The sequence below is a fragment of the Xenopus tropicalis genome, chromosome 2 (assembly GCF_000004195.4).
Source record: "Xenopus tropicalis strain Nigerian chromosome 2, UCB_Xtro_10.0, whole genome shotgun sequence".
NCBI classification, from domain to species: Eukaryota; Metazoa; Chordata; class Amphibia; order Anura; family Pipidae; genus Xenopus; species Xenopus tropicalis.
Genome location: NC_030678.2, coordinates 101,399,004 through 101,411,827, shown reverse-complemented (window position 1 = coordinate 101,411,827; position 12,824 = coordinate 101,399,004). Strand labels below are relative to the sequence as shown.

Here is a 12,824-nt window from a genome sequence, read left to right as displayed (position 1 = left end):
TGTTAACTTCAATAGTGAAAACTCAATTTTACATACCCTGATTTATATTACAAAAAAGAAAATAGCAATGGAAAAAAGTATTTATTCCTGGTGTACTATATAAAGACAACTGAACTGAAGAGAGTGTTTAAAAGGTAAACATCCCCTTTTAACTGTATGTCGCAATGTATTTCTCAATGCTCACCTTCTTACTATTTCTCTCCTAACTACTCTTCTTTTTATTTGCATTTTTGCAATTTCTTCCTCCCCTTGCTCTACCTCGTTTTATTTTATCTGCCAGTGTGCTTCTTCCTTCTAACATATCCCCCCTGTACATCTCTCTGTTCTCTTCCCTCCCCTGCATTCCTTTTTGTCACTTCAGGCTCACTGTACTCCTACGCTGTTTCATGCTTAGCTAAGTTCAGTTCATTTCATTTTAATTTCTCATGTAATGATCAAAAACTGAGGAATGTGCACCTGATAAGATTTCTCAAAACAGTAAAAGCAACTGGTCAATGAGCCCCCAACAGTGCTTGTACAGGTATGGGATCTGTTAGGTGAAAAGCTCTGAATTATAGGAAGCTCATCTACTATAGACTCCATTTTAATAAAATAATTAAAATTTGAAAATTTTAAAATGGTTTCCATTTTCCCTGTAATAATAAAACAGTACATTATACTTGTTCCCAACTAAGATAATGAATCCTTTGGGTGGCAAAACAATCATACTGGGTTTATTTTAATGTTAACTTTTTTTTAGCAGACTTAAGGTAAGGAAAACCAAATTATGGAAAGACCAAACCTGCAGAGAAAGTATTTTTTTCCCAGAGCTAACTAAACATTGTCCAAACAGCTACACTGTAATAGTAACTAGAGAGGTACATTTCCTGAAGAAAATGTAAGTGGTGCTTGCCGTGGCAAAACTCGTGCCCCTGCTGGGGCAATTAAACGCCCACCCCTCAGAAAAGTCATAGCACCCCATTCCCGAATAAGCCACATGGTTTGACACCTCATTCATGGGTCTACGACAAACTAGTTATTAGCCAAAATCCCCATTATAAGTCAATGGGGCAAATTTGGGAACCTCTCTTGCCCCGGGGGTAAAACTTATACCCTTGTGCGGGGTATCTTCTGACATAGGTTGCAAACCTCTTCAAATGTGGTAAATTTCACGTTTCTAAAAAATTCCCTCTCTGCGCTACAACCCGTCAAAGTTGGCCTCAATGTTAAGTCAATGGGATTTTCGGGCTGGTTAATTGCCCCCTGCGGGGGCAATTAACCGCCCACCCCTTAGAAAAGTCATAGAACCCCATTCCTGAATAGGCCGCACGATTTGACACCTCACTCATGGGTCTACAACAAACGGTACGGGGCTAGTTACACGCAGAACTTTTGTACGGAAGAATAATAATAAGCCTGTGAGATAACAATAGTGATGCTCGCTTCGCAAGCACCACTAAAAATAATAAGCCTGTGAGATAACAATAGTGATGCTCGCTTCGCAAGCACCACTAATTAAGGTTAATGCTTACAAATAGTTTTAAAGGAGAAGGAAAGGTAAAAAGTAAAGCTTTATCAGAAAGGTCTATGTAAATACTGCCACAAGCATTACAGAAAAGCTGCGCTGAGTTCTCTATCAAAAGAAACACAAGATTTCTTGTCTTTTCTGCAAACATGTTCTCCATGTATCCAACTTCCTCTCTCAGAAAAATCCTTCCTTCTTGGGGCCAGAGTCTGCCCAGTTCTCTCCTCTCTCCTGCTCCCCCCTTCCACAAGAATGCGAAGGACCCCCTCCCCCCACCCAAGGAATGTGTAATCTAAACTATAAGATAGAGCTATACAGCAGGAAGCTATGAAGACCAAGCTAAAATGGCAGCTGCTATCTTAAGCAAACAGAGAAAGCTTCTAGGGCTCTTTACTTAGGAATGGTAATGCTTTTTTGAATAAATATAGTGTTCTAGGTGGCACTAACATGGCAGATCTATTGGCAATAAATGCCAAAATGACTTTCCTTCTCCTTTAACAAATATACATATAATAAATGCAACAAATGACACCAACATGAAATAAGATGTTCCTTTATACAGTGTGTGCTGTAAATGCAGCTTATTTGTGCTTACCGATTTCAGTGGAGGCAACATGGCCCCTACGAGACCTAGAATTCTTTCTTGGGAGCATTCAGCAAATACTTCATCCGGACTTGGAATAACTGCATTTTTGACTACATGTTTTTTGGATAAATCTCCTGTAACTGTTTGAAAAGGTGTAAAATGGTTACTTTATACTCTCACTACAACAAACGCGACTATGCATTTACATGTGATAACACATTTCAGCTATTATATCTGCAACAAGGCATAATAAAATGAAGTCTTACATAAGAACATCTCTGTAGGTTTTCCAGTGTTGTTCTCATCACCTTCTTGAAAATCTTTTGCAGACCAGTCTTTCTTCTCTCGGATATCTTTATCAGATACTTTTTTAGCCTGCAGGTAAGAAAGTTGCAGAGGTGGGATTACATACTTAATTTATTTAAAACCAGTGCGCCTACAGTATACAGCAGTTTTATTTTCTTAAACCGTCCAAGGTTTTAAACTTTATAAAGTGAGATTAAAGCACTGCTAGTTGCATTCCCCCCCTCCCCATCTATTAATGCAATATCTATAAAATACCAAGAGTGTAATTTAACTGCACCTGGTTTCTCTGCAGCCATGCCGAACAAATATGAACTAATTACCAATGAACGCTATAGCTTCTGTACATTTTATACGATCATGTATCTAAGTAAGTAGAGTTTTATTGACATCCCAACAATATACTTACAAGTACACAGTGGGACGAAATATCGTCCTCCTGAATAAAAAAAGGGGCAATACATAACTATAATTACTATAATAATAGAACATAAAATTAAATTAAAAAATAAAAAAAAAATAAAAAAAATAAAAATCACAGAACTGTGCAACACAGAATCAGTGCAGTGGTAAGGTAAAATGACTAAATGAATAAGCAGTACAGTACAAAAATAGTGCAATATTATAATTATTGGAGAGGGGTAAGCAGCATTATAAACATTGTGTTTTTTCTTCTTCCTTTCAATTATGCAATACAATAATTGCAAGTTTATGCAAAAATGTGATAATATTCAAATAATTATGAATGTAAACATACACACTTATAACTATATTAAATAAAAGAAGTGTGTTATATACAATATTATACAGTGTTATGTAGTCCAGAAAAGGTGTGAAATAAAGAATCTAGTGTGGGTTTAAAGGACAAGTCTTTGACTTATTTGTATATGTAATTGCTATTAGAAGTAGCGTTTGCCAGTCCTTTTCTATTCTCTGCCCTGGTGGCTCTGGCATTTAAAACAATGTAACAAAAGCCAGCAGCTTGACAGACCTGTCTTGCAGGAGGAGACTTTTGCAACATTGTTAAAGGAGACATATCCTATAAAAATTAACAATGTCCCAGTGAATTATACTCCTCTAGATATAGAAGGATTGTGCTAAAAAAGTTGTGTTTCGGACTGATTTATTGAGAAATTCGCCCCAAAACCCCACTAGTCCGCCCATCTGTTCCACTTCCTGCTGGCTGAATTCTCTGGATGTGCTGGGGAGCCGACGGCCCTCTGTACCCTGCACTGTAGGATAGGAACCAATCAGCAGCTAGGCCGACCTGATAGGGAACTGAAGCCTGTCTGTGCTTTTGTGACAACAGGACTGTGATTGGCTCTCCCTCTCCTACTGTGCTTCTGGCAGGGACCGTTAGGACACGCCCACCCTTCATTTCAACTCCGACAGAGAAGTGATAAGATCTATAGGGAGCTCCAATAAAGGGGCCATTGTGACAGATAGGATTAATGTTTAGCCTAAAGGGAAACCAGCACCGTATATTATTCATAATTGCCTACAAAATTAGGGTTTTTCCCATTTATCCAATATGTCTCCTTTAAAAAAAACTAACATCCAGAAAACTGGAAAGAGAATATGGTTATGTCTCTTTATACTTGTGTTTTTTTTTTTTTTTTTACACACATGCCAAATGAAACCAATGATAAAAAGTTTGTGTGCAGGGCTGTGATAATTTGGCCACCAACATGCTGGAACAAATTGGGCTGATCTGATCGTGTGAATAGGGCCTACAGAGACCCATCAGAGGAAGACAGCATTAATGCACCAATGTGGCTCCTTGTCCAATGAGATTTTCAAACCTGCCTACCCCGTACAAAATTCACCAGCTTTATCAGGAGGGGCAGAATTTGCAGCTTTAAACAGCCACTATTACTTTGCTGTCTGCAGAATTGATTACAAACCAGTAGTACAGAGGATTTTACAGGTGCTTGCTGATCACAGCAGAGTTGTTTTTTTCTTAGGATTAAAAAATTACACAATTTTAAGGATAAGCACTAAACTTTAGCTTTGGTTTACCATTAATACTTCCAGCACAAAAAAGCACACAGGTTAGTACTTACCTTATCTAGCATTAAATCTGGCTTGGATTGATCAGTATTATTATTGGGCAGGTCACTTTTCTTAAGTTCAAGCAGACTGCTGGAAGAAGCTTTATGTTCAGAAAATAATTTGTTGTTGCTCCACACCGAAAGTAAAGAGGACATTCTAAGTCCTAAAATGTCAAAATAACATTATTAAGCATTCATTAAGTAGAATATTTCCTACATGCTTTCCATAAACAACAAAAAAACAAAAAGAGTTTAGAAGCAACTATCTTTTATACTTAATAAAAAATTCCATTGGTTTTAAAGTTATTTCAATCTAAAGCAGTACAGGTATAGGACCTGTTATCCAGAACCCTTGGGACCTGAGGTTTTTCAGATAAGGGGGTCTTTCTGTAATCTAAATTTCCACACTAATAATAATTTAAACATTAAAGTACCTGAAGACGTTGGATTCACCAACAGGGTAATCCAAATTTTCAATAATGAACATGTGAATTATGACTAAATCTCTTGCAACTTGAAGGAACATTATAGGATAAATAAACCTTTAAAATAAGTGAATGTAAAACTGATCAGAAAGCTATTCTAAGTACTTTTGCAACTTATGTTCATTTCCCTTCCCCCAAGATTTGAAGATATTAAGAAGAATGAATTGTTACAACAGCACCATCTGCTGGTCTGTTTTTTGACAGTGATGTAGTCAAGAAAATTGTCAGGTAAAAAAAAAATTTAAAAAAAGGAAGGCAGCTCTAATGTACTTCTGGTTAGGAAAAATATAAACCTCAGAACTTTTCTCACATCTTTCCTAACCAGAAAAAACATCAAATCAGCACTCTTTTACTTGACCATTTCTCAGTCAAAAACAGACCAGCAGGTGGCACTTACATTAACAGTACACCTTCCCCTTAAAGGACATGTAAACCCCACAAACAAAAATGTAATCAGTGAACAGCCTATTTGAAATCTTTCAATACCTGCCACATTGGTTGTGCAGAGGTTAATAGGAAGCCTGCAACATCTCCTTAATCACTTAGATTTCCGTCTCCTCCTGAAACCCACTCAGCCCCCTCCCTCAGGAATTTGCTTTGGCTGTTGGCTTGTGGGCATGCTCAGTTGTTCTAAGCTCAGATTACTAAATACGCCCTTCAGTCTAGCAGCCAGTGAAGAGATGGCATTGCTGGTTCCCATAGAAACTTAGCTCTAGCTATCTTTCTCCTGAGCTCAGCTTTACCATTACAGTGCTCAAACAAAGCAGAACTTTTATCAGAGACAGTTCTGCCTGTGTGAGCCTGTATTCTTCATGAGATATATGCCTAATAAGGGTGTGTGTGTGTGTATGCTGTTTGCAGATTTAAGTGTATCTGATTATGTATCAGAGGAAAAATGGCCAACGGCTGAAAGCTGCTATTTGCTTTAGGAAAATGTGATGGTGCTGGAAAGAGGAGGGGATACATGCAGTACAAATTATGCCATTTGGGTGGGAGAGACGTGCTCAAATGATATACATTGTAGGCAAATGTAGGCTTTACATGACCTTTAATATCTTTAAATTCTATTAAAAAAAATAGCACTCTTAACAATTTTACTTTCACTTATTTTAAAATGTTTACTTATCCTTTATGGCATTTCTAAATCAACAGCTAATTCAGTTGTGATATAAAGAATTGATTGTTGCTGTATCCTGTAAATTTAGAGGTACCAATCCAAAGTGATTCTGATAGGATCACTCCTTCTTTGCATGGATGAGATCCTGAAAAGCCAGTGAGACTTTTCTGGTTATATACTACAAGCTACATGGCAGTTTTTGGGATATTCATTATAGCTGAAAGAAAATGGTAAATAATCACTTTGGCAATAGATTAGAGAAAGAACATGTCCAAAGTGATTCAGGGACAGTTAAAATAAAGCGACTAATATAATCAAACAGTATGCAGCATCCATTTGTACCTTTAACTAGAGCATTTAAAAAACTAAGACCTTGCAATAACATATACCTGCTAAGAGGGAGAAACCTCCCCACCCAATCTGCAGAACACTTTTAACATAAGCTCCAGTTTAAACATAGCACAATGTTTGAGTAGGAAACTTAAATAAAACATTTAACGTTACATTAAAAAACAAATAAAGAAACACTGTCTTAGTGGGGGTATTACCTTTTCCTTTTTGTGTTTTCATCAAACAGTTTGCAACCAGATCCGTACAATTAGCTTGTAAGAGTTGAGCACTGGATACAACACTCAAATCAAGCTTTTCCCCTTCAATTTCTCCTTCACTTGCCAAATCAGAACAATACAGAGCCAGAGCAGTAAAGAGGAGCCAGGAATAGTTGTGTATATAAGGCTGGATTAGTCTTTGATTATCACTGATTCTGTTTGTTACCATTGGATAAATTGTGATGCTGTGGGTTGGCAAATGGCTGAAAAGTGGAAAAGAAATATTTGAAGTACAAAACAATGGAAATTCCAGTGGTATGATTATTACATTTATATCATGTATTTCTCTACAACTTCAAAAGGGAAGGAATTGTACCCTGCTTAAGTAAATATGCTTTAATGGTGTTAATTCCCAATGTGGGACGTTTCTCCAGATAGAAGCATTCTACATACAATGCTCTAGGGTCCAACCTCTGACAAATCGATATTCTCTGCAGACAGAGCATCTCATTCTCCGTATGTAATTTTTGGGAGCCTTTCCTAACCCTTCACTAAACCATAAAACATTATAAAAATCTAGTAAAACTGTCAAACCTCCCCTGTTTGGATTTTTTGTACATCTAGTGAAGCTCAAATAACTTTTTCCTGTAAATGATTCAAACTAGTACTACAGATATCGGACCCCTTATCCGAAAACCCATTATCCAGAAAGTTCCAAATTATGGAAAGGTCATCTCCCATGGATTCCATTTTAATCAAATAATTCACGTTTTTAAAAATGGTTTCCTTTAATAATAAAACAGTACCTTGTACTTGATCCCAAAGAAAATATAATTAATCCTTATTGGAGCCAAAACAATCCTACTGGCTCTAATTACTGTATTAATTTTTTTTAGCAGACTTTAGGTAGGAGATCTGAATTACGGAAAGACCCCTTATCCGGAAAACCCCATGTCCCGAGCATTCTGGATAGCGATCCCAAACCTGTACTTATCTGAGACCTAGTCAAAATATTGCATTCCAGAAAATGGCATAGAATAGTATTTTTTGCAGAAACTTGTAATGTTAATAGTACTTCAGTAGAGATGAGTCTGAGAAAGTCTGAGTGTTCACTATGGTAAATAAAGTTTGAGAACATCTGGTCTATAGTACACTAAACTTTTTTTATCATCTGATTGACTCTGGGTGCTGGGTTCACAAAATTAAAACACCCTGTACCATTCATCAGCTGCTGTATATATAATTAGGAAATGAAAAGCCAAATTAAAATCTAGATAGGATGCAGTACTAATAAGAAGTAAGATCCACCATGGAACAACTTGTTTTCCTACTTCAGTACTACCCATACTTTCCCAAAGCAAAGCTGTAGCATATTATGTGTATATTTTAGGGATGCACCGAATCCAGGATTCGGTTCGGTATTCGGCCAGGATTAGGCCTTTTTTGTCAGGGTTCAGATTCGCCCAAATCCACGGCATATGGTTATTAGGATTTGGAATGGTTATATGTTAGCATATGCTAATTAGGATTCGGTTCATTATTCGCCCAAATCCATCGGGACAGATTCTGGGGTTCGGCCGAATCCAAAAAAACTGGGTTCGGTGCATCCCTAGTATGTATATATATATATGTATTATTTATATGTATATATATATATATATATATGCACTTTGCAACAACAGCCTGGCTGCATAGAACAACTTATGCTATTGTATTGTCTGTTACTAATTAATATAAAATATAATCTGAACTGCTCTATGACAGATGTTGAAAGGTCATGAAAACATAATATATAAAGTTACTCTAGACATTTTACATTACATTAACATTTATTTATAAAGCGCCAACATATTCCGCATCGCTGTACAATAAGTGGGTTACATACATTGGACATACAGAGTAACATATAAAGCAATCAATAACCGATACAAGAGCCCTGCCCAAAAGAGCTTACAATCTACAAGGAGAAAGGGTTGAGACACAAGGTGTGGGAATGGGCATGACCAGAGTTGTGAGAGGTGTGGCACAGGGTGTTGCTAAACTAGATTAGGGTAAGCTTCTCTGAATAAATGTGTTTTTAGAGATTTCTTGAAGGCAGAGAGATTGGGAAAAAGTCTGACAGTTTGTGGGAGCGAATTCCAGAGAAGGGGGCAGCCCTTGCAAAGTCTTGAATGCGAGCATGTGAGGAGGGAATGAGAGAGGAGTTGAGGAGCAGGTCAGTAGAGGAGCGTAACAAGCGGGTTGGATGGTACCTAGAGATGAGTTCAGAGATGTAGGGTGGGGCAGAGTTATGGACTGCTTTAAATGTGAGGGTCATTAGTTTGAATTTTATCCTGGATGGTAGGGGAAGCCAGTGCAGAGATTGGCAGAGTGGCATGGCAGAGGAGGAGCGGTTGGAGAGGTGTATGAGCCTGGCAGCAGTATTCATTATGGACTGGAGAGGGGACAGTCTTTGGAGGGGAAGGCCAATTAATAGAGAGTTACAGTAGTCCAGGCGAGATATTATAAGAGAGTGAATAAGAATTTTGGCAGCATCTTGGGTGATAAATGATCGGATTTTGGAGATATTTCTTAGGTGAAAGTGACATGATTTGATAAGTGATTGGATATGAGGAGTGAAGGACAGGGCAGAATCAAGGATAATCCCAAGGCACCGGGCCTGGGAAGATGGGGTGATGGTAGAATTGACATGAAACAACATGAACATCATCATTTTTATCTATCGATGAAAGCATGGAAATGGATGGACACCAATGTAAAAGCAGTGACAATTAAACCCATTTTATAGGTAATGCTGTCCCAGCTGCTTGTAGCTGACACAATGGGACAAGCTTACAAAAATAGAATTTACCTTTCAGAATATCTCATTGCCATATAACATCCATAGCAGAGGTCAAAGTCATCACACACATTGCAGTTGATTCTGTGACCTATAATAAGTCCCTGGCAGTAATCACATGCATATTCCATATTAACCATATCATGGCCATCTTCATGTCCCTCAGGTTTTACTCCTCCTGTAAAAAATAAAAGATTGCTGCTGTAAATGCATAGTCCTCACAGCTATCACATGAATTGTCAAGAAAACAGAAAAACTAATTTGGCAAGATCAGGTGCTTACAGGGTTCTGTGGCCATTTGCATGATTACAGATTAATGCTAATCAGCTCTTATGCATGCTTCAGACTGTGCTGCGTTTCTTGAAACTTACAAGGTGGCAGGCCTGGCTGACTCCTTGAAGGGTTAGCCCCTAGGAGAATCACACAACAAGCACTTTCAGGCAACTTTCATACAGTAAGTGCCGATGGAGGGTGACATCTCCTTATGACTGCAATTATTTTCTTGATGAAATCCTTAAAGGAACAGTAACACCAAAAAATGAAAGTGTATAAAAGTAACTAAAATATAATGTGCTGCTGCCCTGCACTGGTAAAAGTTGTGTGTTTACTTCAGAAAGTCTACTATAATTTATATAAATAAGCTTCTATGTAGCCATGTAGGCAGACATTCAAAGGAGAAAAGGCACAGGCACATAGCAGATAACAGATAAAACACTATTGTATTCTACAGAACTTATCTGTTATCTGCTATGTAACCTGTGCCTTTTCTCCTTATTTCCAGCTTGAATGGCTGCCCCCGTGGCTACACAGCAGCTTATTATATAAATGATAGTAGTGTTACTGTAGCAAACACACCAGTTTTACCAGTGCAGGGCAACAGTGCATTATATATTTATTACTTTAAAGCTCTTTCATTTTTTAGTGTTACTGTTCCTTTAAGTACTGTTAGAGCTTAAACTTATGTCTGTGCATAAACAGTTCTATGCAATAAAAGTGATCCAGTCCTGTAATTTCTGTTATCAACCTATTTCAAATATTTGAATATGTAGTCTAGCATCTTACCTAAAAAGCATGTTTTGCAGAGATCCATATCATTACACTGCAGGCAACGGTAGCGATTCCATGGTGCAATTTTGTCACATCCATCACAAGAGATTTCTACATTTAGCAGATCACAGTATCTTGCTATGAACATGTGCATCTATAAAACATTCACAAGTCAGGTTGGAACACAGCCGCATGAGCAAAAAGATAAGTCTCCCGGTCATCCAAAATCAGTCATTTTAAAGGAAAACTATATCCCCAGAATGAATACTTAACCAACAGATAGTTTATATTATGTTAAGTGACCTATTAAAGAACATCGCCAAACTGGAATATATATATATCACTAAATATTGCCCGTTTACATAATTTTCCCTTGATTCACCATTTAGCGATGGGCTGTGTGCTCCCTCAGAGATCACATGACCAGAAATAATGCAGCTTAACTGTAACAGGAAGAAGTATGGAAGCAAAAGGCAGAACGCTGTCCATTAATTGGCTGATGGTGCCTAGCATGTATGAGTACCTTGGCTTGTTTGTGTGCACTGTGAATCCTATGATCCCAGGAGGCGGCCTTTAAAGGACATGTGAACCCCACACAAAAATTTAATCAGTGAACAGCCTCTTTGAAATCTTTCAATACCTGCCACACTGGTTGTCCAGAGGTTAGTAAGGCTGCAACATCCCCTTAATCACTTAGATTTGCTTCTCCTCCTGTAACCCACTCAGCTCCCACCCTCAGGAATTTGTTTTGGCTGTTGGCTTGTGGGCATGCTCAGTTGTTCTAAACTCAGATTACTAAACACGCCCCCCCAGCCTAGCAGCCAGTAAAGAAATCGCATTTTTGGTTCCCATAGAAACTCAGCTCTAGCTGTCAGCTTAAATTTTTTTCTCCTGAGCTCAGCTTTACCTACAGTGCTCAAACAAAGCAGAACTACACATTAGAACTGCTTTCAGTTCTAATGTCAAAATGGTCTATGCAGACACACGTCCGTACAAACAAGCTTGTATTTAAGGAAAAACCTGGGGTTAGATTTATGAAAGGCAGAGACATTTGCTCTTCCTTAGTACAAATCAAGTAAAGATCCCCTTGTTTAGCAACACAGTCAAAAAAGTGAATCTTTACATGTATTGCCAGTCTTAGTCAAGTGCTTGAACTTACAGTATTCTTGCTCATAGGAAAATTTACAAAGGTTATTGCAGAACTAGATATATTTGTTAACGCACTATTCATTATATAAGAAGAATATTACCCACCTTCCTTTTAACATCTGGATCAGCTTGAGCAATAGTCTCATACCATATTTCAAACATGCCATCTTTGCATTCTTCCAGCCACAACAAATTTTGACGGTAATCTGCTCTTTCATCTTCTTCATCCCACAAACTAAGAGAAAAACACAAACAACTTACAATACAATTCTATACAATATGCTGATTTTTATACACAGATTTCCAGCTTTTTTAATGCACTAACCAGTAGGGTCAAATACAATAATGTACAGGTAAGGGATCCCTTATCTGGAAACCCGATATCCAGAAAGCTCCGAATTACGGAAAGCCTGTCTCCCATAGACTCCATTTTAATCAAATAATTCAGATTTTTAAAAATGATTTCCTTTTTCTCTGTAAAAATAAAACAGTGCTTTGTATTGGATCCCAACTAAGATATAATTAATCCTTACTGGATGCAAAATAATCCTATTGGGTTTAATTAATGTTTTATTGATTTTTTTAGTAGACTTAAGGTATGGAGATCCAAATTACGGAAAGACCCCTTATCCGGAATACCCTTGGTCCCGAGCATTCTGGATAACGGGTCCTATACCTGTACCATTAAAGAAGAATAGATTTGCACATCATCACATCCCTAAGTAGTTTCTAGGACTATAGCTTCCTTATTGTATATATCATTTATATCATTATAGAAATTTTTTATATATATGGTAGTCCAAAGGGTGCACATCATATGCAGCAACAAGACCTGGAAGCTAGTACAAAAAACACACTGGAACAAGGACAGCACTCCTAGTATTTAAAGAACTGTCAAACATTCACATTTACAAATTCTAAAAGTTCCTTCAAAATATTATATTATATAATATTATATATATATATATTCCAAATTCTAGTACAAATTGCACATGCTGCCATGTAATGTATCATTCCTTTTATATTTTTAGGGCAGGGCCCCATTTATTTCTTACACTGGTAGTTTTTTGCATGTATTTTATATTTTCTATATATTCGCCAATTTATTGTGTAGTGATATAGAATTACATGAAACAGCTCTTTAATTTTTTTATGTTTCAAAAAGAGGCTTAATTATTGATGCCATGGAAGCATA

At 37.3% G+C, this 12,824-nt stretch overlaps 1 protein-coding gene across 1 annotated transcript in view; it reads right to left on the bottom strand.

The window, feature by feature from the left end:
• zzef1 (zinc finger, ZZ-type with EF-hand domain 1) overlaps nucleotides 1–12,824 on the bottom strand; it is a 100,812-nt gene that overhangs the window by 30,141 nt on the left and 57,847 nt on the right. Inside the window, exons 33-39 of the mRNA XM_012957555.3 lie at nucleotides 11,735–11,864; nucleotides 10,496–10,634; nucleotides 9,446–9,611; nucleotides 6,595–6,857; nucleotides 4,457–4,608; nucleotides 2,357–2,465; nucleotides 2,100–2,230 (exon numbers count right to left, since the gene is read on the bottom strand). Of these exons, the coding sequence (XP_012813009.1) occupies nucleotides 2,100–2,230; nucleotides 2,357–2,465; nucleotides 4,457–4,608; nucleotides 6,595–6,857; nucleotides 9,446–9,611; nucleotides 10,496–10,634; nucleotides 11,735–11,864 (1,090 nt within the window). The remainder of the gene's footprint in view (nucleotides 1–2,099; nucleotides 2,231–2,356; nucleotides 2,466–4,456; nucleotides 4,609–6,594; nucleotides 6,858–9,445; nucleotides 9,612–10,495; nucleotides 10,635–11,734; nucleotides 11,865–12,824) is intronic.